Here is a 27,626-nt window from a genome sequence, read left to right on the forward strand (position 1 = left end):
TAACTTTCAACTTAGAGCAACTTGTGTCTGTTGCTACGCGAATTACATCTTCTTCGGATGCTGTACTTGATTTAGTTTTTGCTTCGCATCCTGATGACGTGTCATCGCTTTCTGTTTTTGATGGGTTGAGTGACCACAAGGTCATACATTTCTTGTTAAAATGGAGCACTCCTACCCGTCATAGGGGCACTTCAACGAAATTAATCAGAGATTATGAACGCGCAAACTTCGACGCGATTAACGATGGTCTACGTATGTTCCATGATGATTTTGTTTTGGGCTTCTATGAGAGGTCCGTTAACGATAACTGGTGCCTTTTCCGTGACACCCTCAACCGCCTTACAAAATTACATGTTCCTATAATACGTATAAGACGCCATCCAAAATCGGCATGGTTTAATAACGAAGTCAGGGCACTGCGTAATAAGAAAAAGCGACTATTTAGGAAGGCTAAGAGCTCTAACTGTTCTAATTCTTGGACGGAGTACAATTTGTGCGCTAATTCTTATAAATCTGCGCTGAAGAAAGCTAAGAACAAGTACTTCAGTCGTGACTTACCCTCTCTGCTAATTAATAACCCAAGAAGGTTCTGGCAGGAGATATCCCCCAGAAAAGATAACATAATCCGTATAGCTGACTCCAGCGGGAACCCGGTATCTTCTAACATGGCCGCTTCCTTATTCGCAACACATTTTGCATCGGTTTTCGCTACTAGTCACGAAGACCGTTGCGAGTATGCTCCCCTTCATTTTTGTGCAGAACTATGCAGCATCAGTGCCCGGGGCATTTGTAAATTAATTGAATCTTTGAAGCCATCCACAAGCTCAGGGCCTGATGACGTCAATACTAAAGTTCTACGCATAACAAAAGAAATTTCGAGTGTCTTCCTTTCCTACATATTCTCCCAATCCATACAGGAGTCTGTGCTGCCGAATGATTGGAAAGTAGGAAAGATTGTTCCAGTCTTTAAGTCAGGCGACAGCCTAGTTGCCGGTAACTACGGGCCGATCTCGCTGACCAGCGTCTGTTGTAAATTATTGGAGCACATTATTTACTCTCACGTTGTGCAATTTTTGGAGGAGAGCAACTTTTTTTACCCGCTACAACATGGCTTCCGCAGACAACGATCTTGCGAGACACAGCTTGCATGCTTTCTTCATGACCTCTTCATGAATGCGGATACCCGCTCACAAACTGACGCCATTTTTTTAGATTTTCGCAAAGCGTTCGACAAGGTACCTCACCATTACCTTCTCGAAAAGCTCCGTGCGACACATATTGACTCTAAGTCTTACAACTGGATCAGAGAGTTTCTCACTAACCGTTCCTCATTTGTAATGTGCAACGACTGTCCTTCTTCCTCCTTTGCTGTGACGTCTGGTATCCCTCAGGGCTCGGTACTTGGTCCCCTTTTTCTAATCTTCATCAATGATCTCCCTAAGAACATTTCCTCCACTATACGTCTTTTCGCCGATGACTGTGTAATCTATAGGAAAATCTCATCACCTGCCGACCAGATTGCATTACAATATGACATCTCTCTAATTCACTCCTGGTGCCTGACTTGGGACATGCCTCTTAATCTTGATAAATGTAACCTCATATCTTTTCTTCGTCACAGTCCTAACCAAATGTTTTCATTTCCTTATTCACTTGACAGTTACGTTCTTGTCAGGGTCGACTCTTACAAATATCTCGGTATTCATCTTTCCCAGGATTTATCTTGGAACAAACACATCGAATCAATAATTAAGAATGCTAATCGCTCCCTGGGGTACATTAGACGTCACCTTAAGTCGGCCCCACAGGGTATCCGAAAATTAGCATACGTTTCTCTAGTTAGATCGAAATTGGAGTATGGTTCAGCTATCTGGGATCCCCCTCAGCTGTACATGTGCTCTGCATGCTTTAGAGGCTGTCCAGAACAGAGCAGCTCGTTTTATTGTCAGCGACTACTCGCGAAGTTCCTCGGTAACGGCAATTAAACAGCTACTTGAGCTCCCTAGCCTGGACAGTCGCCGAACCGTCGCAAGGTTATCACTTTTTCACAGATTCGTCCACAGTATCCCACCTAACATTTCTCCGCTTACCCGCTCTACAGTTATATTCCCACGTTTCGACCATCGATGCAAAGTAAATCGTTTTCAATGTCGAACAGACATCTTTGCGAAATCATTTTTTTGTCGAACCGCAATTAACTGGAACGATCTTCCCTCTGACTTAGCTGAGCTCGTTGACTACGATAATTTCCGTGGCCAACTTTCCGTTTGATGTTTGTATTCTTTTTATAATGTACTATTATGTTTTTCTATTGTATGCTCTACTTTTCGTGCCAGCCAGGCAATATGACTGGTTCAGTGTTTTGTACTTTTTTTCTCTCTCGCTCGTCGTTTTTGTGTTGCTGACATGCATGTACCATCCTACTCCCCCATGTAGCGCTCTGATGAGCCTTTGGGGTACTTTAAATAAATAAATAGTGCGGTTGTGTGTTTCTTTGCCTCAGCTATGTCCTCGTTACCGGAGAAGAACGCCGTCCGCCTCGCGTGTGTTCGTCTACATAAAAGTGACTGGCAACAATGGAAGAATGTGCTGAGAATGAGTGTGTGCTCCTGTGTTTCCTAGGGTGGCTTGGTGCATTGATGGGAGGGTAGCTTACAGGGTGTAACTGCTGGTAGCATCTCTGAACGGAAATGGGAGGGCGTGGGATCGAATCCCGTGCACCGCTTGGTGCATCTTCATCGACTACCCTTCTTTAGTCCAAGAAACAGCGTTCTCCGAAAGTGCATGTCGCACCCGACACATACCCAAGTGTCGCCTCTAAAGCCCGAATCCCATAACAAGCGACACGCGGCAGATACACGCGAGAAGCGACAAAATCGACGTCACTGCCGCCACACGAGCGTCAAAAAAGCTCAGTCGCGGCTGAATATTTCTGCATCTACTCCCAGTAGATATTTGTAGCATGTCGCTGAGTTCGTTGCCTGTTGTTTGACAAAACCAGCTAGATTTGACGGCGTGAAACAAGAACTGAACGCGTGGGCAAGGGAAAGGGTGGAGAGGGCAACCAACAAAAGTAGCAGACGAAGAAGTGGGCGGGGCGTTGGGAACTTCAACCGCAGCGCCACTGCGTTACGGCGAATATTACATAGCACCTTCATTACAAGTTCTCCTCGTTTTGACGAATGAAATACTATTTTTGGTATATTTATGGCAATTTACAACTTAGCTCGAATAAAATAAGCAATGCTTCTCCAAAAACATCATTTCTCGGCGACGAAATGTCGCTGCTCAAATGGACCAGGAAGTCGCGCCATGACCAGACGCGACAGCGACAAATTCTGCAGCGCGTCGCGTGTCGCTTGTTATGGGGTCCGCGCTTTAGTCGTTATTTCGAGCGTTGTATCTTTTGGCGTGCAGGTTCCTTCTATTTGCTACGCCTGCTGTTTGACGACTACGTGCTGTGCCTGCTCGAAGGAGTCCTTACCGATGAACTGGTCCGGCAGTTTCTCAGCAATGCCGCCGCAGACGCCCCTCTAGTATCCTTTCCGGACCTATCCCTGCCTTCGTGTAAGCGGCGCTTCTTTTTTTTTTTTTTTCACTCACGCATATTTTCGTGTATACTAAATGAATCAGTTAAAACAGTCACCGTGTCCTACAAAGCAACGTTGAAAGAACTCGCAGCTATAAACCCGCACTCTTAGAAAAAAGGGTGGAGCAGTTACACCTTTTAGGAGGTAATGGTTCTCGCATATGTTGTGCCTAAAAGGTTGCAAAGTTCTACCTGCTACCTACGAATGATAGGGTTACCGAGTCAGTGAGCGAGGGGGGCGTACGCCTTTTTGTAGCAATTTGGATATATAATTGCTTTTACCACCCTTTTTTCACCATTTATCAGACGCTATGTTAACCTAGGTGGTAACTAAAGTTACCACCTTTTAACACCCTTTTTTCTTAGAGTGCGTTAAAGGTTTTCACTGCATGCATAAAGAAGACCGTTCTCAGTTCTTCCAAACACGACCAACATTGGCAAGTATAATATTCGAGGTAGTAGTGTTTAGTAGTAAATTTTGTGTCTAGCTCATATGGTATCCACTAAGACGTGAATTCAAATTTGCAGCCACATTTTGTCCGCCACAGAGCAGGGGTACTTTAAGAAAAAGCGCCTGCGTGCAATTACTTACTTGATCCCGGGAACATTTAATACAGTGATTATACAGGGCTGACTGAGACGAAGAATCTTATCGGGGAAACAAATCTCAGATGGCCCCTCCACGGGGGCAGGCGGGGACGACTGACAAGACTTCTCGCTCAGGGGTGTACTATTCGGGGCCGCCAGCGCGTGTCAAACCGTGGTGGTGGAACTTTCCCCCTAAGTTCTATGGCCTGTCCAAGACGGACCTATGACTGACGTAGTCAATAAAGAAAAAAGAGAAATGTATGTTGTACGTGTAACCTATGCAGCTCCTACTGCCAGTATACCCGCACCAGGAACTCCGGTCCAGGACGCGTACAGTCGAAGTCCACCTGCTCAAGAAGTGCCAATTGGGCCACACAGGGACGCCAGTGAATTCTGCGGTTCGTTAAATCTTTCTCTCACTCTTAAGAACATATTACATCATAAGTGCTGTCGTGATGCTGATCTGCAGTAAACGAGTGCTGAGCGATGACCACATTCAATGATTTGTCTGGTTGATTCGCGTGTGATCTGATCTCTATCGAAACAGAAGTTCCTACTGCCATGATGACTTCTGTAGCGCCTTGGCCTCACAGCGAATACTGCCAAAGGTAGGAAAAGAAGCCCAATGAGCATACATATTTTCGTAGTGAGAAACCTCCAAATGTTCTATTTGCAACCAGAAAGTCGCCCGCCTACACATTTAATATTAGTCTTTAAAAGGCTTATCTACGTCTCTGCGGACCTTGTTATGCGGAGCTTAGCGTCGTGAAGCGCCGATGGTGCTGGTTCCATAGAAATCTTACCGTTAAGAATTCTATGGCTGGTTCCGAGTTCTCGCCTATTGATAATGCAAGAAGCTAAAAGAGAAACATGTGTTAGGTTTCTTCTGTTTTTGTACGTTAACGAATGCTAATATATTCGACACTTCTATGCTACGATGCTACATGATGTGCATATTATTGTGGATATGTGCGATAATCTGCCGTACACCTCATGTACTCTCAGGACAGAACTTCACCACATAGCACGTTGCCCGCCAAACATTGCCACAAATGATAGGATTACTGGTTCTGATTCGAAAAGCGAGGGGGGCCTACGCCTTTTTGTAGGAATTTGTATATATGATACTTGCTACAAAAAGGCATACGCCACCCACCCTCCCTCCCTCCCTCTCTCTCTCTCTCTCTCTCTCTCTCTCTCTTCGGATCAGACCCGATAGCCCTATCATTCGTGACAGTATCTAGCGCACAACGTGCAATGCGGTGAAGTTCTGTTCTTAGAGCGTGGCCTCGCGGCATGCAGTGAGAACACTGTCGGAGGAAAAATTATATTCAGTGCATCGCACAGGACTCTGGCTCTTTCTAGAGGCCGTGGATTTCGAAACCTTGCAAAACCCAAGCTGCAGGTAGACCGAATACCTTGGAGTTTTTTCCAGTGGCAAACAGAATCAGCTGCATTTTTATTTCAAATACTTAAAAGGTTGTGACGAATGTTTGCAAGCAAGTTAGCCGGTGTAAAAGGGACAATCTACACATCTATACACTACATCTTGCACTTTCGATTTCGATTTCGGTAGCACTTCTTTGACGCGCAGGATGCGCGTAACACCTGAAAGACGGCAGTCGACGAAAAGTCGGCAAGTACCGGTGGCGAGGTTCGAGTCCACACTATCTGGTTGCCGCTACGACGCGTGCGACCGATTACACTAAGTCGACATTCTATACGGCATCGTAGCACACGTGGCCGCCAATCAGAGAGGTGTGCGGGTTCGAGTACCACCACACGCATTCGCTGACTTGTCTTCAACTACCACCTTTCAGGTCATCGTTTGGGTGTTATGTGTGTCTTAATTATGTGTTCAACATCTGCAATTTACGTCAGAAAAAGAAAAAAAGCGCAATGCATATCGACCAGAAGGCGCCCGTGTACCACATGTTTATTTGTCTGTCTATTGACTGCAGGCATTCTCAGCCTCAAGGAAATGCTACCAGCTCACTCACATTCTCGTTTTAATTTGCACTTCTTTGTCCTTTTTTATTTTATTTTATACCGCCCAGTGTAAGCCAACAGTGCAGCGCTTATGACACCCGCAGGTCATGGGGGAATCAAGCGAGACCTGATTCTAGGGTATACGACTTTGAAAGCGATCAGGTATGTTGACTAGCGCTTAACCCATGAAACGCATATTACATTCCTTATCTCTTTCGCAATATAGTGGAACATATCGATCCATGAAATGTGGGGCGACCTTTCCGCCGAGTCTCGTCGCCGTGCGCGACTTAAGAACGGCATGCTGAAACCGCATTGCACGACATATTATTGCAGTAAACATAACGCAGTATTCACAGTAAAAATGACATTGCTAAACTCTCGTCTCACGTGATGTTATATGTTACGTACCATACCGCGTTTCTTTGAATAAAAATGCCTCCTGGAGTAAGCAAAACTCCAAGGGCAGTAACATCTGTCCATTCTACATGTCCGTACTGCATGTATTTGCCTTAAAGGGAGACTCCGGAACAATCTGAAACTACTATAACGGCTGTGTGAATAACCTCGATACATTCTTCTGAAGTAAGAAATGAAGTGAAGTTTGTTTGGCAGTCGGGGACTTGTCAGTTGCCAAGAGAGCTGGGAAGCTCAAACCGAAACCGAAACTTCTGAAGGTTCCCTCTCCTACCTCTTGTACCATGTATGCAGGCACTTTGGTATTGGTGCTGGTAAAAGGGCTCGCCGTTGTCGGCCTCACAGAGGTGGGCAACGTCACGCAGGACTGACGCACTGGGGGAATGTGCGCCCTAGGCTGACTTCTAAAGGAACTGTGCCGACATATTTCTGAAAGCGTCTCAGGAAAACTCAGGAAAAACCAGGAGAAACCCCAAACAGCACAGCCGGCACGCGCTTTTTAACTTATTCGTGCCACATGGATGACCAGTCATCGGCTTCCTTTCGTATTCGCCAGCGGTAAAAGCAAAACCCGACTGAAAGTCGTTCACGAGCGAGAAACACCGGTGCGGTGAAGCCTATAGTGTTGCTGGGCTGCTTTTCTGTGGAGGAGCGCCTAAGCACTCAAAGTAAAATATTCACTTTCTAATTAATTATCTGCGCCACTTGGGGATGAGAAATTGTATTCACTGTAATATCATACGGTACGGATTGATGTTGCACTGTTACCTCAACACGTTTTTGGTGCGGAGTCTCCCTTTAAGCATGGCACCTACTTGCACGAGACGTGAGCCAATGCAATTTTCCAATTTTCTTTCAATAATATATTCATATGTCCTCTATAAAGTACAGTTAGAGAGTGATGTTTCGGTTATGGTGCCCTTCAAAAGCGCAAATTTTCTATTTCCATTTGCTGCCCCTTTACTCGCTTTCACCGACGGGGGCTACCGTTGGGGTCAATTCTCACTTGGCGACGCCCGACGTGACGTCGTGAGCGGGTGGCGGAAATAGACACGCATTTCCGGCGCTGGGACAGGAGAGACGTCGAGCCAAAAAACAAAACAAATAACCATGCCGAACTTTTTTCGAGACATCGTCGAGAGCTGCCGAGAACGATATACTGGCGACCGATAAAAGTGACACAGAAAGGCCACGCCGCCTGATTTTTCGTCTGCTTTGGACGACAGAATGCCACTGTGGTGGGAACATGAAAATCGTGCGGGGGAAAAATCTCTAATGGGGCGGGCGGAAATGCGCCTCTACTTCCGCCTCTTGCTCACGACGTTGCGTCGGACTTCGCCAAGTGAGAGCTGGCCCTTACTTTTGCTGCAATGTTACGAAATCGATTTTTTCCCCACTCAATTAATAATAACCGTAAATACTTGTCTGTTACATTAGCCTGAGCACTCAGTACTCTTACGTCCCAATTTTCGTCACAATTGCACTAATAGCTTTTTTTTTTAATTAAAATTGAACATTACGGGCAACATTGTTTCGAAGCGGTCACCCACTGCGCATTGCTCGTCAAGTATGGCGGCAAAACTACATTACATGTGAACAATACTGGATCTGAAACAAAAGAAGTTGGCTACGTGTCGGCTACGTAGTCTTTAGGGGCAGCAAGTCAGTCACAATTCAGGATTATTTGCCACCAGACGTCGCCCCGAGCCGGTTTACCACAATTTTGCCAGAAATTTTAAAATAGTAATCATTCTTTGTCACATACGTATCTTTTTGCGCTGAACTTACGAGCAACAAGCTGTTAAACAATACCGTCAACATTAACTGCCTGTCGGCTACTTTACTGTACCTTTAACGCTTTTCCTTGGTGTACACAGTTCTGTTTGAAATGTTCCTTGCAGTACTCCCTGTGCCCTACTGAAACTGCCGCTGCAGAGCACGCTGCGAGAGACTACAGGCCATCACCTGAAGACGGGTATGCAGATGCGGTACAAAGGCAAAACGAAGTTGCTAACCTTGTTCGTCACTGAGGCCACACGAAGTACGGGGTACACCAGTGTAGGGATTTGTACAGGACATTCACCTTAGAGGGGGTACGAGGGAAAACGCAGGAGTGTATCCCACAATTCTTCGTGCCACAAGAACAGCGGCTGTGCGAGTCATCATGGTTTTGCGTCTCCCACGCTGGGAAAGGAAACGTATGCCGCTCTGTCAGATCCCGCGTTACATATTCCTGTCGATACAAAATGAGGAGAACCACAATTTTTGGCGGAAGGAGAACCACAATTTTTGGCGGAAGATCTCAGTCTGGAGAACAGAACACAAAGGAACAAAATATCACGCGATTTACTTACACCGCGCAAGATACTAAATCTCGAATCATTACACTCTTAAGCTTTTCACGGCGAGACTTGGAGGTGACGCAGGTTCGAATAGCTGCACCGGCTGTGCTGTCTGGGGTTTTCTCTGCGTTTTCCGGCAGACTTCCCAGACGAATGTCGGCACAGTTCCCTATCAAGTCGACCCAGACGCATACTAACCTTCCTATCCCCACTCCTTCCTCATGTCATCTCTCCATCTGTCCACGTCTGTATACGTCGCTCATAGCCGCAGTTCCTTCGTGGTGCTGACACGGAATTTAAAAAATAAAACTCTGACAACTTGTTGTAGTACACGCACGTGCACAAAATGATTCTACCGTCCGATATGGCAGCACGCACCTTCCTGTTCGCAAGACGCAATCTCGAGAAAGGGCGCTCTATGATTCCAATAGAAACTGGTATGAAACATTATGATAGCTTCCTTCTTATGGCCACACGGGACAGCGCTTTTCCCCTTAGTTGGATGCAGACTGTCACTTTAAAGGGAAAGTTCACTCTCCCGTCGTAATTGAAATAAAAAATGACTTGCGACAACTCTTCCGCGAGGCACTTCGCTGGAAAACAACGTATTCCAGAGTTATGCGTGTCTTGGCAGCGTCCCCGCACCCGCGGGTAGTGGAGCAAGCAGAAGAATATACTCATCAATTTGCGTGACTACGGGGTGCCGTTTGGTGAGGTTTCATCGCACGTCAAAGAACCCTCAGGAGTGCAAAAGCAATCCGCACACCAACCGTTGTCGCGTCGCTCATTATCTGAGTTGTCTCGCGACGTAAACCCCCAATTATAAATTATATAAAACTTGTGTGACGTTTCCGTGACGCTTCCATGAGGTTCCCTCAGGATGGTCACGTGTCAGCGTCCTCTCTCACACCTCCTTTTCACGTATTCTCCGCAGCAGGACGCTGCGAGAGCGATCGAAGCAGAGCCGTATATAGAGAGAGGAAGGGAGTTGCCTCAGGACAGAAGCCGCTGCGGCTTCTGTCCTGAGGCAACTCCCTTCCTACATTCTACCGGCTCGCTGGATTTCTACCCATCTACGTATATAGAGAGAGTTTGGCCATCTTTTGATCTTTTGCCGCTTCACGGGCGAAGCCTGTTTTGACGTCAGAGTCGGTGTTGCACCGCCCAAAAAGCCAGAGTCCATGCGAAATCTGCTTATCAGCCAGCAGACAGGCGCCATCTTGATGCAGTTCACCGGCTGGTTGACATGGACTTTTGCATGTCGCGCTCAATGTAATCTACCAGGGTTGCAGGCTTATGGGATGGCACACAGGCGCCTGTGAAATGGGGGCTTTGTTACCAAACTGAAAGGATTCAAGGACGAAGGGGTGTCGAAGGACGTGTCTTCCCCCTCCCAAGCAGCACAATGCACTGAAAGTCGAGTGCAATGGGGGTGGACGGGTAGGTGGAAGGCCTTGAGCAGACTCGTGAAACTAAAGAACGTTGATAATACACATACCGTCCGCCCCTTGTGCACTCGACTTTCAGTACATTGTGCTGCTTGGGCTTGCATCGTGACCAACGCTTTGCATCAACATGGCGTCAGCGACCGGTTGACGACTGGACAACAATAGAGCGCAGCAAGGGAGGTCGTTCAGCAGTGACGTCGCATTACGCGATTCAAGTTAGGCTCCTCCTAATGGTCAAGCTCTCTCTCTCTGAACTCTCTGTGAACGGCCCTCGATCGAAGCAAACTGAGCGACGTAGTTTAGGCCAGGAGAAAGAGAACGCCCTCTTGCGTCACACTGATGTCGCGCGTACGTCTCTCCGCGCGCAAATTTCTAACCGTCTGGATTCCAGCTCTTTATAACGCCGACAATCAGTTATATCAGTCGGATCAGCAAAATATAAAGCAGGGATTCAGTAAATTAGGGAATGCAAAACAGAAATTCTACGAACTGATGCTTGGAGAGCGAACAATCCCTTTAAAGTGTCCTTCTAGAGAATAGCAAGGTCCATATTTTTGTCTGATATGCATTGGTGCTTTCCTTCCTGACAGGTACGAGCAACCATTTACGGAAACCACAGTTATGACGACTTCTTTGTTTGGCACGTCACCTCCACCGGGACCCGCTGTCCATAGGGCGTGGCCCCAACCGACCCCGGACCGCACGTTCCGAACGTCTGCTGCCTACTCCCAGGTGCATCTCTGATCCGACACCCACGAGTAGGGGCGTCCATGTGCTTGCTTCTCCATTTAAGAACTGTAAAAGCGTGCACGATTGCGTAGCAACGCACGTCCAGACGTCTACAAATGGTTTGGCAAACATCAGAGCATCATGTCCTGTCAACGTGACGTGATGCTAACCAATACAACAATGTTGTCACGGCTAGAGCTGTGTAAGTTACTCAAGGAGGGCAATTAAGTTGCAGTTACTTGATCCCTAATAGGATTAAATTACAGGAAAAGCTAGCAGAACGAAAAATGTAAGTCAGTTACAAAGTTGGAAAGGAAAAATACTGCAAACGAAGATTTGCAACAAAAAGAAAAATAGCTCGGTTATCGTTTCTTGCTAATCGTTTATCAGGTAACATGAAAATGAAGTTGCAAGATTGCGTGAAGCCCCTCTCAACTAGGCGTACTCGTCATAGCCAGCACGAGTGGTTGCTTACTCCGGTTTTTGCGAGGACCTGTGCCTACAAAACAAGTTTTTTTTTTCAGAACCATAGATGAATGGAACTCGCTTCCATCTCAAGTTTTCCATTCGGGAAATTTTGTCAGTGAGCTTGAACGTACCTTTTGTTGATTATTGTATGGCAAAGTGGCTGTATAGTTCAATTTTTTGAAAAGTTTTTCCCAATGCTCTTTTACTGCATCACTTTTGTTGTCTTGTTGGTTCAAATTGGGCTTGGCCCCTCCTGCTTGGGCCTCGCGCTCGCAGTATGTATAAATAAAATAATATAAATAAATAAATAAAAACTTGTTTGGATGGCAGCTCAAGGTTACAAGCATAAGTTACAGCAAAACCTAAAGTATTTAAGTGCAGTAATATAATTACTCTAAAATATTTAGTAACAGTAACTTAGTAACTTACAATGGAATATTGCACAGCTCTGGTTACGACAGTTTGGCCTCAAGAAAGGACACAGTGGAAGGCATTCGCTGTGCCTTCCGTTGAACATGACGAATGATGCATTGATGCTGTGCGGGCAAGCAAGAAACGACACATTTTCCTTCAGTTGCGTTTTCTTACTTAATAGCCCTTCTTGCTTAACTGTAATACAACGATGTACGGAAAAAATGAGGCAGCACAATTAAAGCATGACAAACGCAGCGTGCTCTGTGTGTTCTCGTCTTACTGCCATCATCTTTTGCTTTCCCCTATACAGACGCATCAAACGAATCAGTCGGTTAACACGTTGAACTCCGACGTCGACCACCACATACTCTATATAACTGGGCCTAGAAGCTCTACGTACCAACGTAACGGTACGTACCGTAGCGGCAGTACCGTAACGGTTCTGACAGCGAGAGAGAACACCGGGGAGACTAAGACACCGTTAGCTTTACTACAAACGAGGGAAACGCAATGATTTTGTGAGATTGCTCTGCTTGTGCCAATAAAGTGTTGCTACCAATTGGTGACGGCGGTGATGAGCTATAAGGCGGAAATTGTGACGTACAGTACCTCGTCCTGATGACTTCAATTGGTATTTCATGAGCTTCGGCTATGACCATCCGCGTTTCTGCAGCTCTGGAGATGCCAAGAGAGATCCTTAGGCTGCGTGCAAGGAAGCACTGAAGCCGTTGAACTTGTTATGCAGGACTTCAGACCCACCAGTAGAGGTTACTGAGAAATGCCCAAGCTGTGTCGGGTGGGGTACGGCCATGGGTACCGCATTTGCACTAGTCACACAAATTAGCCGAAAAAGTAGATTTGCAATCCGGTCTATATTGTCGTATAGGAACATCTACAGGATGTAGATTAGACGTTGCAATGCCTCACAAACACGTCCACTGGGTGTGACAAATGACCAGCAGGTACATCCAGAGGATATGCATTTATACAGTTATGGGGGAGTTTCCAACGATCCATAGTACATCCATGGAACGTAATGTGGGCATAGCTGGATATCTACTAGACATCCAAAATGTCCACTGTGTACCATATTCTGGATGTCCATTAGATGTTTTTGGTTTACTGGGTTAGGCCTTCAGACGGGCTTGAAATGGAACGAAGTAGGCACACATGAGACAATTGATGTTTTGAGGCTGGAACACATATAAAAAGGAGAAATACATACAAAGCCTCAAGAGCCTAAGAAATTAATGATGAAAGATGTAAGTCACTGAAAAGGTTAGCCAGCTGTAGGACTCGAACCAACGTTTTCTGAATTACCGATCCAGGGCTCTAGATCCATGGAAGTAGATGCAGCACAGCCGCGGCCGGCTGCTTCATGTGCAATGTAACGTTATAGTAATGAGTCACGTACAACCTCGGTGGATATTATAGTCTTGCCGGCAACTTCACTAGTCACTCATTCGTTCCTCTACAGCTTCACATCGTCACAATCGCGCCACCTTATTGCTTCCGCTAATATTGTCTGCAAGCGCAGTCGGCGCACCGTCACCGCGACATCGCTGACTCCGGGGAGATATGTCATAGCGGGAGCGGAGTTCTCGCGCGCCTGTCAATATTCGATACAGTACCCCATTCATCGGCAAAGCTTGGTCATGCTTAATGCAGTGAATGAGCTCAGCATGAGACTGTGTGGAAACGAAGAGCGGAGCGAGAGGTAGGCGAGCTGAGCAAACGGAGAGCTGACCGAGTGTGAGTGAGTATGAGTGAGCAAACGGAAAGGTGAGTGACGATTGAGGGAGCATGAGTGAAAAAATGAGGGGATTAGCAGGAGATGAGTGAGTATGAGTGAGTACGTGAAGGAAGGAAAGAGAGGAGGAGGTGTATTGCTCCGAGAAGTGAAGCCGTGATTGGGAGCCACTCCTATGACGTCACGAAACGTCACCTTGATGCCACGTTACGAAAAATACCTATGACGTCGTCACTTGCTTTCTGGTTTAGGTTACATAGGTTACATCTCTATGGGGACCCCAATGCATAGTTTCGGAATACTTTTGGAGAGGTGTTCTAGAAGCACGCCGAAGTGTCCCCCAAAGTGGCGTGTGGAAAGCGACGTCATTGGGGCTATCCTGTGTTTGCGTTGTTGTCGTGTTTTCTATCAGTAAAATGATCAATGTACGACAATTTCTAGTCATGGAATAAGAAAACAAAACGATACTGATATGGGCAAACAACAAGGAAGCAAAAGGAGGATACGCAAGAAACACCAAACAAGAAGATATTGGAAAAATACCCTACGACGCGCACGTGAAACACTCGCGCCTCCGAAGAGAATGCATGTTCGCTTGTCCAAACTCACTTAAACTACAGTACATTGAGATCCATCAATTTACCACGCATCTACCACGCATAGGTTGCGACCCAAAGGAGCATGGCTGAAGAAAGACGCTTCAGAGCTGGGAAATAAATACAAATGGAAACAAGATTTGTTGCCGGTGAGACGTGGAAAATAAACGAACACCCTACGTTTGCAAGGAGCCGCTTGTAGATGGAACACATGGGAACACAAACCACTCTGGTGAAGAAATATAGATAAGTAGGGATGTGCCAACCGAATCCGCGAATCCTCGATTCCACGAATCCTAGGCAGGGATTCGAGATTCAGGAATCCGAATCCTAGTGCCCAAAAAGGCCAATCGAATCTTTCGAATCCACCGACCGCGTTCGTTCCCCACTTTTTCAAACTGGCGCCTCCGGAGTCCGCCGAACGCCTCATTGACCAACGGGTGTCTTCTTGTTTATTTGTTTACATTGCTCTGGACGGAAATAGTTCCGGCAGGAACTGTTACATTACAAGTTTAAAAGTATTATGCTTTTGCTTTTGATTGTTGCTTTAGCTTTATGGAAATAATTCAGACTCGAGAATTTACGTATCCTTGACGAAAACCCGAGACTGGGAAAAAGACGAAAAACAGACGACACAACACAAAGTCTCAAACACAGCTAAAGTTTAATGGACAACCGCACACTTTTAACACATCAGGTGGGGGAGGAGGGACAGTGCAAAAGGCTCGCCAAAGCAGGGCCGAAGGTCACAGACGCTTTGCTGACACAGTTCCCAGCCCCCAAAATTGACAACGTTTCTCTCAAAAGCCTCCGACTGAGGTCGGTCTCCCTGGCCTTGACAAAGGTCTCTTCCCATATGGGAGAACAATTAAAGCAAACTTTGAGATGCTTTGCCAATTCCGACGACTGGTCCTCATTTTTCACCTTCGAAGCGTGCTCCCGGAGCCTGTCATTCAAGCAACGTTTCGTTTGGCCGATATAGCAAAAACCGCAAGCAAGAGGTATCTGATACACCACATTTGACTGGCATTGTACATAGCTATTTTTATGCGATTTACAAACTTTGTCACGCTTCTGGAAAGGACTCCCTCTCCCCTCCTCCCCCACCTGATGTGTTAAAAGTGTGCGGTTGTCCATTAAACTTTAGCTGTGTTTGAGACTTTGTGTTGTGTCGTCTGTTTTTCGTCTTTTTCCCAGTCTCGGGTTTTCGTCATGGATCTTAGCCACCAGCTCGCTTGCTTTTTAACCATTTTATCTGAATTTACGTATTTCTTGTAGTCGATGAACAATATGTGAAATGTAAATGAACTATATGGGCATATTTTCACCCGAAACTGAACTATTATGGTTTTTTTTTTTTTTTCATTAAACAAATGTATCATATTCTGCTTCAAAACACTTTCCAGTAGAAGTTTTTTTTCTTAGCTTTTTGAAATTTTTATAAAGAAAAGATTCGAAAGATTCGAGATTCGTAAGATTCGTGGATTCGCGGAACCTTCCTTGGATCCGGATCCGGATTCGGATTTGTAAAATTCTGGATTCGTCCCTGGAGTAAAAAAGGGGGAACTCGTGACATTTGCAGTACAGGGTGTCCCCCCGAAAGAGGGCCAGGGGCTAAAAAAAAGACTGAGTGCTGACACAAATGGAACCAATTGTACGTGTTTAGCAGTTGTGTGGTCTATCCAAAAATATTTTTTGCATCGCCCCTTGTTAATTAGCGGCAATTAATTTTCTAACTTTTAAATTATAAAAGCTACGAAGTTGTCTCAATGAGAACATCTGATCTCTTCGGTTGCCTGATACCAAAGCCGTTTTCAGAACAAAAATTCGTTCGATAGATCGTTCACAAAAAATTCGTGAAGGAACACCATTTTTTTCTTTATTTAGTTCATTGCGCATCCTCGAAGACGCGTATTTCCTTCATTCCCAATGTGAGAGAGTGAAAGAGTACAGTGCCGCCTCATGCGTCGAAGATGAGTTTTAACTTGCGGAAACAAAACAAAAAGAAATGTATGGGGTGACTCTATCGCAACTGCCCTTATCTTGGGTTGCTATTTCTATTTATTTTATTTTATTTATAAAATACTACAAACCCTGAAAGGGTCCAAGTAGGAGGGGCACAGAAAGTCCAAAATAATTTACAACAAGACACATATGTCACATCATGTAACTGCGTTTAAGCCTTTCACAAATGCCGTGACAGAGCGGTGTGAGACCTGAGCAGATGACAGAGAATTCCATTCTTCGACGGTTCGAGGAAAGAACGAATATTTAAAGCAGTCAGTCCTGCACTGGAATGGTTTGACTGTGCGCTGATGGCTTAGCCGTGTTGATCTGGGTGCGTGTGGAGTGATATAGTCCTGATGATTGATTCGAAATTGATCATTGAGTAAATGAAAAAGAAACTGGAGCCTATGAGTCTTTCTACGCTCTTCCAGCGGTATTAAGCCACTCCGTGCGTAAAGAGGAGCAACTGAGGTGAGACGATGGTACGACTTAAAAATAAAACGTAACGCTCTCCTTTGTACGGATTCAAGAAGTCGAATATTCGCAATGGTGTACGGGTCCCAAACAATATCACTATATTCCAGAATAGGACGGACTAATCTTTTGAATGCCGTTAACTTAGTATGAGCTGTGGATTCACGAAAATTACGTTTTAAGAACCATAATTTCTTGTTAGCCTTCTTTGTTATGTACTGGATGTGCTTATTCCAGCGCAGGTCTGATGTAAGAAAAACGCCCAGGTATTTGTATTCGGAGACCCTTGAGAGATTCACTGAGTTAATACAATAATTGAAGGTGAGCGGTTTCCTTTTCCGAGTGACACTCATGACCACACACATACTTATGTTAAGAGGTAACTGCCATGTCTCACACCAGTCAGCCATTTTCTGCAAACAATTATTTAAACATGCATAGTCATCACCGCCATTGATTTCCTTATGCAATACACAGTCATCGGCAAAAAAGTTCATTTTAACATCGATACCCATACCAACATCATTTATAAAAATTAAAAACAACAAAGGACCCAAGACCGAGCCCTGGGGAACACCGGATGTAACTGGTACGAAGGACGAGTCGGCGTTATTTGCATGGACAAATTGTTTTCTATTGTCAAGGTAGTTGGAAAGCCAGGTAAAGAGTTCATCGCTTACAATTTCCTTCAATTTTAATAATAATTTACTGTGAGAGACTCTGTCGAATGCTTTAGCGAAATCCAGAAAAATAACGTCGACTTGTCCACGAGCGTCTACAACTTTGGCAAGGTCATGGGTAATGTTCACAAGCTGTGTCACTGTGCTTAGACCGTGGCGAAAGCCATGTTGACTGGTGGAGAAGAAATTCTTACTTTCCAGATATTTTGAAATATGCTTATATACGATATGTTCTAATACTTTACTACATGTGCTCAGAAGGGATATCGGCCGGTAATTTGCAATATTTAGTTTGGAACCTGTTTTAGAAATAGGAACAACCTTGGCTATCTTCCAATCGTCCGGGAGCTCCCCACGTGTCAAAGATACGTTAAAAATAAGAAAAAGGTACTTGGTGCACCACTCGGCGTACCGAGTGAGAAAGGTATTTGGGATGCCGTCTGGGCCTATGGCCTTCTTGCCGTTTAAGTTAAGAAGTAGAGTAAGGATCCCTTGCTCGCTAATGCTAAGTCGTGGCACTGGTTCTGTGGGAAAACTGGGCACAGATGGTAAGCACCCGTCGTCAATGGTAAATATGCCAGCAAAATGTTCATTGAGTAGAGAGGATACGGAGCAGCCGTCGTGAACAATATTATCGCCATGTGCTATCATTATTTGATTATCTTTGTTCGGCGAGGCGTGCCTCCAGAACTTGGATGGGTCCGATGTTAGCAGATTATGTAGTGTTATGTTGAAGTACCTTGTTTTTGATTCCCGTATATCCGCTCTCAGTTCAGCACGAAGCCGCCTGATATCAAGAGATAGGTTCTTGTCGCCCTTCCTAACTAATCTTTGTACTTTCCTTTTCTTATGAATTATTGAGCGAGTTATCCATGGATTTTCGGAACGAAACCGTTTACGTCGTTGGGGCACGAACTTCCGGGTGCATTCGTGCACTGTTCGTTTAAAGAGGTCCCACGGGGAGTTCACTGACACAGATGAAATTGCTAGGGCACTGAAGGTATCAAAGAAGTCGGAAAGCTCATCAATTACACTATTGTCGTCTGCCCTAGAAAAGTCATTAAATACGCGAGTTGTTAACTGCTGCCGTTTTTGGTGAAGGGTCCCAAATTCTAACAGTACGTACCATCCTGTGGTCCGATATGCCTTCAAGGATGCTGCATTCCGCTTCTCTAGTAAATATCTTGTTTGATACAAACATCAAATCCAATATTGACGAGGTAGTGCCCTGCGTTCTCGTAGGCTCCTTAACGAGCTGGAGTAAATTGAACGAGAATGTCATATCGACGAGAGCGCGGGAACATTCATCGTTGGTCAACGCAGCGAGAGCAGACCAGTCAATGTTAGGCAAGTTAAAGTCACCACCAAGGATTACATAGGGATGGCGGGCAACGTGAGTGTTTATATAATCAGATAGCTTATTCAGAACGGATATGCCTGCAGAAGGAGGCCTGTAAAAGCCGCCTACAAGCAAATTTCCAAATGAGAGGAACAGCTTCACCCAAACCATTTCGACATCAACAACTTCCGGCAGCACAATGTACTCAATTTTTTTTTTTAGGACAACAGCGACGCCTCCACCTCTAGAGGATCTATCCTTACGAACAACAGTATAGTTGGGTGGAATTATTTCATTACTTTCAATATCACTGTGAAGCCAAGTCTCCGTAACAATGAGCACATCCGGATCATGAGACAAAAGCAAACTTTCTATGTCTACTATTTTGTTCACCATGCTTCTGGCATTTAGATTAAGAACCCCAAATTTATCAGAACCAGTCTTTCCATTAAGTCAAGCTTTATTAGTACTGGTCAGTGGTGCATCCTTTACAGAGGTTGCTTTGCGTCGCTGACCAGAAGCATAGTCCCAAACGTACAACACACCATCTATGTACAACTTGTCATAACTCGACCGTACTTTAGCACCTCGTGACCTTTCATCGCGAGCGCTGTCCCATAACAATTTCCTTGTTGCCCTAATTCTACTAGAGAAGTCTTCCGTAATGAACAGCTTCGTGTTTTTAAGCTTACTTGCATTACGCAACACCTCAGTTTTCTCGCGGAAATCGAAAACTCTTAGTATGACAGGACGAGGTTTACTTGAAGACCGCCTACCCAATCGGTGTATACGTTCAACTGAGGAAACCGTAACGTTAAGCTTATTTTCGAAAATTTCTTTCAGCACTTTTATTTTTAGGTTGTCCTCAGATTCGCCTTCCTCTTCTGGTACGCCGTGAACGATAAGGTTGTTGCGCCTCTGTCTGTTTTCAAGGTCATCAACTTTCTGTTGAAATTCTTGCAACGTGTGTTTAAAACTGGCAATGTCAGACACACACTCACTCACGACAGCTTGGCCTCCACTTAACATATCTACGGTAGCCTCAATTGTAGCTATATTGCTGGCCAGGCTCTCGATCTTCATTTCTAAACTAGATTGACTTATCCTTAATTCACTGATAACGGCTTCAAGTTTCCTATTACTTTCATTCACAGACTCGATCCGTTTGGTTATCTCCCGTTGACCACTAATCAGGAGTGAAAGCTGTTCCTCTATCGTTGGCCCGGGGTTAGATTCGACGTCGCCCGACAACATGAGGAGCATCTCTGAGATATTGACATAGAATGCGATGCAAGCTTGAGGGCACGGCAGCAGTATCAAACACAAGTCATTACTAGAGTAGCAAGGGTAGTTACGCTTACCAACCTGAATAACAAACAGAGGATACATCAGTGAGCGTGCTGTCATACTGCCGCAGTGCCCTCTGTCAGACTGGGGAAGCTCTGATGCTTTTAACGTGTCTTCCGTTGACGTCACAGTAGATAGTGCGGGGGCGTAGATGAAGATAACATTCTGGCGTGGAAAATCAGGACACGGCAGGGTTGACTGTAGCTTCGGCGTAACATCATAGCTCACACCGTCGGCGTTAGTAGCTGGAATTATGTGCACGGTTGCAAATGGACTTCCTTCCGGAAAGGTGTTGCAGCACAGCGACATCAGTACCTGAATAACAAACAGAGGATACATCACTGAGCGTGCTGTCATACTGCCGCAATGCCCTCTGTCAGACTGGGGAAGCTCTGATGCTTTTAACGTGTCTTCCGATGACGTCACAGTAGATAGTGCGGGGGCGTAGATGAAGATAACATTCTGGCGTGGAAAATCAGGACACGGCAGGGTTGACTGTAGCTTCGGCGTAACATCGTAGCTCACACCGTCGGCGTTAGTAGCTGGAATTATGTGCACGGTTGCAAATGGACTTCCTTCCGGAAAGGTGTTGCAGCACAGCGACATCAGTACCTGAATAACAAACAGAGGATACATCAGTGAGCGTGCTGTCATACTGCCCTCTGTCAGACTGGGGAAGCTGTTTTCTTTCTTTCTGTTTTCTTTTAATCTTTTTCCAGGACGCAAGAGGCGATAGTGTGCTCTTTCGTCGTCTCGTTTTGGGGGTGAAGGAAAGACGCGCCTCTAGAGATGCGCAACGAACAAAATAAAGAAAAAAATGGTGTTCCTTCACGAATTTTTTGTGAACGATCTATCGAACGGATTTTTGTTCTGAAAACGGCTTTGGTATCAGGCGACCGAAGAGATCAGATGTTCTCATTGAGACAACTTCGTAGCTTTTCTAATTGAAAAGTTAGAAAATTAATTATCGCTAATTAATTAACAAGGGGCGATGAAAAAAAATATTTTTGGATAGACCACACAACTGCTAAACACGTACAATTGGTTCCATTTGTGTCCAGCACTCCGGCTTTTTTTTAGCCCCTGGCCCTTTTTCGGTGGGACACCCTGTATATTTCAGCGTACCGACACTTACCTGTTACAGGGTTTCACTGCAAAATATGGTTAGAAAGCGGACTTCAACTTATCCGCAGTATACTAAGAGTGCTCCTGAAGAAACAAAAAAAGCAAAATTCTCGCGCCTTTCAAAAAGTTATTTTTCGATTTTTTGCCATTTTGTAGCAGAATGTCTCGTTTATTAAATACCACCTTGCACTTATCTTGACATGGACCGCCGCATCCCAAAAATGGCGGTGGAAAATTGCAGACTTTACATGTCGAGCTCCGCTAAAACGCGAAACTTTTTGAGGACCTGGGGCCAACTTAAAGTGCCACTCCGGACTCGGAAAACAGCGTTTATTTTATTGAGTCCATGGAAAAAGGTGCCTCAAGGATTCTATACGCGCAAAATCAATCCCGTTTAAGAACGCTGTGCATTTCTGACAATGTAGACGTCTGCCTGTTTGTAAAGAGATGACGTCATAGTGTTCGACAGCGCCACCAATGGACCTTTTTCACAATGGCATATGGGCATGCGTATGACCTTGAGGCGCCGGAGAGGATTATCTCCGTCTTCACTAGATGGCGCACTATGGGGACGACAGAAGTGGGGACCACTGGGGAGACCGCACGAACGGCGTGACCTTGTCGGCCCCACTCTGGACCGGTTTTGGTCCTTTGTGCTGTCCACGTGGATTTGTTTTGAGCATGGTTCCTTGGAGAGCCGCTTGGATACGACGCGTATGTGAAAAAGGTCCATTTCGTAGAGTTGAACTACGCTCAAAGCAACGGTCTTGAGGTTGATTACGATGGTTTCTGAAAGGGACGCGACCTTCGGTCCTACTTTTCTTTCAATAGGAGGCAGCCAAAAAGTGCCCATTCGTTGAACCCAGCCCTCCTCTTCCGATTTGTTTCGGTTTCAGTCTGTATGCCAACGTCATAATGTCTCATACCTGCCAACTCTCCCGATTCATCCGGGAGACTCCCGGATTCGGACCGGTTTGTACGATTGTACGGCCGAGAAGCAAATCTCCCGGAAAATGCAGTTTCACTCTCTATATCTTAAACGCCTGGTTTTTTCTCTGGGCACACAGATGAAAACGTCAATCCAATACCAGCCCAATTGCCGTCGGCATCGCTGCCGCTTCCCGGAGCCTCTGTGTTACGGAGTATCAGGTGTTCCGGTCATAGTTCTAGTTCTAGCACTTCTAGTTTCCGTGCATTTCCTCCGTGTTTTCGGGCGACAAAGGTGCCTTTGCACTATAGTTGTTTCGACCTTGAGTACCTCGCAAAGAGAACAGAGACGTAGTTTTGTGACCTCACGTTCTTTTGAGAAAGTGTCATAGCCTTGTCACAGCTTGACACCCAGATAGTTTCTTGGAAAGGACAAAGTCTGTTGCTACAAAACTTGTGCCCGACGAGCGTACTGGGGTGAAGTGTGCTCGTGTTACGAATGCAAATAAAAGCCACCCAACATCGGGGTTTCTCCTACCCCCCCCCCCCCCCCCGCCGCGCTTTTGAAATCTCCCGAATTTGGATGTTCCCAAGTTGGCAGGTATGAATGACATTTCTTGTGTAGAAATATATTTTTGAAGACGGGAGGAGCGGGTGACGTAATCATAAGCCCACAAATTGCAATGTTCTCGAGAGGGCACTCGTCTCCTAGCAATGAGGCCGGCGTCCGAGGAGAAACATGTTTTGTAAGTATAACGTACACAGTGCGTGACACACCTTTCCACAACATAAATATCACATGCGGTATCTCGCCACATCACGCGTGGCTGAATAAATGGCAAAAAGGTGAGCTAACTTTCGTGACTTTACCGTGCTTATCTAGTCCTCAAAAAAATTAAAGCCAAGGTATTTTGAGCTGCGTCCTCCAGAACTGCTGTTCGACATAAGTCTTCTACCTGCACGTTTTTTTTTTTTTTTTAATAAAATCGGGGGTGGTCGAGTGTCTGCTTTGGATGGCGTGGATATATAGGGTTTATTCACTGACGTCACCTCGCCGCCATAGGGCCAGTTCTCACTTGGCGACGCCCGACGCGGCGTCGTGAGCGGGCGGCGGAAATAGACGCGCATTTCCGGAGTCGGGAGAGGAGAGACGTCGAGCCAAAAAAACTGCCATGCCGAACTTCTTTCACGACGTCGGCGAGAGCTGCCGAGAACGACAGCTGGCGACCAATTAGGTGACACAGAAAGGTCACGCCCCCTGATTTTTCGTCTGCTTTGGACGACGGAAGGCCACTGTGGTGGGAACATGAAAATTGTGCGCGCTGACGGGGCGGCGGAAATGCGCCTCTACTTCCGTCGCGTGCTCACGACGCCGCGTCAGGCGTCGCCAAGTGAGAACTGGCCAATACTGTAGGTCCCTCGAAGTTATGTTCCCGCAATAGTTCGCTGCCATATGCTTTATAGGTGACTATTAACGTCGAAAATATGAAAATTACTTGGATATGCTACAAATCACATAGCAGAATAGTTTTGAAACGCCAAATATACGGTGACTGCGATGCGGGTAGTGACTTGGAAAGGACCTACAATATGGCGGCCGACGGCAGAACCATGGACAGAACATCAGCTTGCTAGCGACAGTGGCGGTCTGCTACGGATGACAACATGTGAATAAACCCTATAGCCAACCTACGTTATTGCTAATGTAGTCTTGGAAACCGGCGAAATAACCAGCTTCGTCCAGCCATCAATCAATCTTGCGCCTTCTTTGGTGAATTTGAGTGTCGTGTGTTGTTGTTTGTCTTGCTGATACTCAGCCTTCAAGTATGATGGAATTGGTGAATCTCCTTTATCATACCTCGACTGCTTTCTGTAGAATAAACGTTTCACTTTGCTGGTTTGAGTTCTTCGTGTCTCTAATTTTCCTGTCTCCTCGTAGTCAAGGAACATATCGGCCACTGATTGCGGCAGGAACCGGGCGGCGGCAGAGAGAACGTAAGCGGCGGCGGCATTATGGCGGCAGCGCACATGTTTGCTTCGATATCCAAACCACGATCCAAACATAAACCACAAACCGTGACAATCCACTAAAGAGCCGACAGGAGCCGTACGATGTTGGGAGTCGAACGTTGTGGGTTGATATGTTCGTCGATTTCGTGTGTTTCCTACATTTCATGTCAAGTGTAAACATGAGTGCGTTCAGTCAGTGAAGCCATCATTGAACACAGCAAATACCCCATGCAAAAAAGACCAGGTGCTTTGCTCTTTTGTTCATTTTCTGCGAGTTCGTTTCCAGTGCATGCGTTTGCGGATGAGGATGTCTAACTGTAACATAGAAATTTGTATATGCATCTAGTTGATGTCATCATACGTAGCGGACCTTCAAAGTTTCATCCCCATGTCAAAGTTAGACAGCACAGTAAGCGAGTGTGTTGTGAGGTCTGTTGACGTAGTCTTTTTTGTGTGGTTTATATCTTGTAATCAGTTGTGATACCACCAAAAGCGGGACGTATATTGGAGAGGGATACACCTCCCTAGTGTACCTTTCGATGTGGCTGACAGCGGTGTAGCGATTAGCGTACCTGGCAAGCAGTCACGATTTCGTGTCTTCCAGTTATGTGCTGCTGAAAGCCGTTTTTAATTGGTTTGATCATATGCTCAGATGTTTACGACTCAACATATTTTTTTCAGTTGTGAACGGCAGTCTCTCAGAATACTTCTGTTTGTTTGTTAATACTAGCAGCACTGCACCAGCACAGCAGATTGCTGGGTTAGACAATTTGTGTTGTTTGGTTAGATTACATGCCAGAGCATGAAGACCCTGAGTAATGCTGCAGAAAATTATCACTAAGAAAGTTATGTCACACTGTCAAAGATATAAAAGGTTAAGTAGGGTTGGGAAACTGGTGTGTTACACTTTTGTGTTTATCAGAAATGCTTGAACAATGTGAAACAACACAAGCCCATCCAACACTTGCAACATTTAATGAGCTTGTGCTTTGCAACTCAATTTTGGTCACCAATCACATGAGTCAGGGTCCCAGTATTGAAACTTATACAGATTGTTTCCATATACCAGCCTTGTCACCTTATTTTGATTGCGGAGAGAACCATGACAACATTGTAATCAGGGTTGCCAGATTTGGCTACGTTGCATCAAATTTTATGCTTTCTAACTTGCGCACAAATTTGGGCAATGGAGACCTGACTGTTTTCTGGCTACTTCGCAGATGCTTGTTGCTGCTACAATTGAGATTTTTGTGTGCCAAAACTGATATGAGCTTGTTTGATTGCAGCACCCCATCTAATGTGAAGCTTAACCGCAGTCGGTGTGATGTCCTCCGAATTTCTTTCTCATTGTGTACTGGGAACTCATCACTTGCTAAAGAACCTTCGAGTGGGCAAAATCAATCCACCACTACAACGTCGTTCATGACCGTTCATGTCTTGCGAGTTAAAGCCATGAATTATCACAGGCTTTCTCTTTGCTTTGGGAGTGGTTGCCTGGCTGGTCATGTTCCATGTGGATACCATCAGCGTTTTGAGAGAAGGATTGAGTTGGGGGGTGGCATCACCCCCTCCAATGGCAGCCCCCAAATCACCCGAAATTGTGCTGTCTTTACTCGCACGTCATCATGACATCCTCATTATAATCTGAATCTTCCACAGCAGATCTCCTGCATATCAGTGGTTTTGATTGAGATCATTTTGTTGTCCAGTGTCTATTTGTTGCATGTCCCCCCTGTCCCTGGATACGCTTTATCCTTCCCCGAAAAAAATCCTGTGGTTGCCCATGGTTGACACTAAAACACATAGACATATGATGCTTCTGGTCACGTTGTTCTTTTAAGATCAATCACAAGTGGATCACAAGATTTAACTGCTAATGCGCCACTGTGTATCGTATGTGTTCTAGTCCAAATGGCAATTAGCACCCGTGGCAAAATCAGGTTAGTCTGTTCCGCAGAGACAAAACGGACAAAAAAGTCTTAAAATATTGCATCAGTATTTTCTTCTATACACTGTATAGGCTTGGGGCGACTAACAAAGCAGCCCTAGTGTTGGCATATTCAGAATAGTTGTGGTGAGCAGGCGGACAGTGCTGCAGAAGCAGCTGTCTCACATCTGAAGCGAACCAGTATTGCGCTGCTGAGGGGACATTGTCATTCCACTCTGCGACGCCTCGTGACATCCCTGGCTTCCCGCCAATGGACAATCTACATTCTCCCCCCATCTATGCTGAGCAGAGTTGATCCAACACTCGCTTTCAGCATGCCATGAAACACCTCTCGCTCGAGATGCTGCATTGATCATCGAGTGCGACTCAATGTGACTTTTACGGCTCAGTGGCATTACTGCTTGAGACAAGTTGACTCTCCCAGATGCTGTCACTGCAGTGCTCTAGAGGGTCTGGAGCACATTATTTTTCATTGCCCACACTACCGATCTTCCCGAATCGCACTCTACGGATTTCTTACTCAGCTGGACTCTCGCCCCTTCTCTCTATCAAAATTGCTTGGTCCCTGGCCAAATCCAACCCACCAACACTCTGCGCTCAAAGTTCTTTTGACCTTTTTGCTCACTATATAACTTCAATCCTTATTGTGGAGGGGCTCATTATTTCATTCCCTACATCACCACCAACAATGGGGTAGAGTATCGCCCATGGCGATGGAACTCCCTATTCATCTCATCTTAAGCCTAAAGTAGTTGTTGTGCCAACTGCTGTTAGTGCGACTTGCAGGTAGATTGAGGTTGATCTATTGTGTACAGTACGCTGCAGCTACAACAAGCTCCGTTAATATTGTTTCAGGCGAAACAGAGGGGCCAAGATGGACATGGGGGACAAGATCCGGAGAATCAAGAGGTTTCTTGAGAGCAACTTATCGTAAGTTTTTTTCCTGTTTGAATTCAGTGTCTGGGGCACTGTTACAGCTGACCGTGACGTACTTGGAACATAAGCCTTGGTTTCTTGTAGGTTCGCACGCTATCATCCCAGCCTCGCCTTCAAGAGGTACTAAGTATAGTTTATCTGTATGTAGGAACACTTGACAGACTCTGTGCAACACATTTCCTAAAGTTGGGTTGAGTTACCCTAGCATGTGCTGTGCAAACCACCAACAAGCAACTAACAGTTCGAATCCTATCACTGGCTGTGCTGTCTGAGGTTTTCCCTGGGTTTTCCGAAGACTTTCCGCACGAAATGTTGGCACAGTTCCCCTGAAGTCGGCCCAGGACGCATACTAACCCCCCTGTTCCCCACTCCTTCCTGCTGTCCTTTCTCAATCTGTCCACGCCGCTCATAGCCACAGTTGCTTCGCGGTGCTAACACGTAATTAAGAAAAAGAAAAGAAAAAAAAACGACAAGAAACTTGTTATTATTGCTATGTATTGTTT

General features: G+C 45.6%; 3 protein-coding genes across 5 annotated transcripts in view; 2 read left to right on the forward strand and 1 right to left on the reverse strand.

Annotated features, from left to right (window-relative positions):
* Positions 1 to 11,242, forward strand: part of LOC135390475 (transcription factor RFX4-like) — a 59,490-nt gene extending 48,248 nt beyond the window's left edge. Inside the window, exons 14-19 of the mRNA XM_064620181.1 lie at positions 3,418 to 3,567; positions 4,462 to 4,575; positions 4,725 to 4,785; positions 6,235 to 6,328; positions 8,485 to 8,558; positions 10,964 to 11,242. Coding sequence (XP_064476251.1) covers positions 3,418 to 3,567; positions 4,462 to 4,575; positions 4,725 to 4,785; positions 6,235 to 6,328; positions 8,485 to 8,558; positions 10,964 to 11,117 — 647 coding nt within the window. The 3' untranslated portion in view covers positions 11,118 to 11,242. The remainder of the gene's footprint in view (positions 1 to 3,417; positions 3,568 to 4,461; positions 4,576 to 4,724; positions 4,786 to 6,234; positions 6,329 to 8,484; positions 8,559 to 10,963) is intronic.
* LOC135391325 (uncharacterized) overlaps positions 1 to 27,626 on the reverse strand; it is a 686,593-nt gene that overhangs the window by 208,363 nt on the left and 450,604 nt on the right. The window lies entirely within an intron of this gene.
* Positions 24,330 to 27,626, forward strand: part of LOC135391323 (uncharacterized protein KIAA2013 homolog) — a 149,690-nt gene continuing 146,393 nt past the window's right edge. Inside the window, exons 1-3 of one of the 2 annotated variants that reach the window (XM_064621558.1) lie at positions 24,330 to 24,483; positions 27,043 to 27,117; positions 27,208 to 27,243. In XM_064621558.1, coding sequence (XP_064477628.1) covers positions 27,062 to 27,117; positions 27,208 to 27,243 — 92 coding nt within the window. In that variant the 5' untranslated portion in view covers positions 24,330 to 24,483; positions 27,043 to 27,061. The remainder of the gene's footprint in view (positions 24,484 to 27,042; positions 27,118 to 27,207; positions 27,244 to 27,626) is intronic. The other variant, XM_064621559.1, reaches the window with a different exon arrangement.

Source organism: Ornithodoros turicata, chromosome 4 (genome assembly GCF_037126465.1).
Source record: "Ornithodoros turicata isolate Travis chromosome 4, ASM3712646v1, whole genome shotgun sequence".
NCBI classification, from domain to species: Eukaryota; Metazoa; Arthropoda; class Arachnida; order Ixodida; family Argasidae; genus Ornithodoros; species Ornithodoros turicata.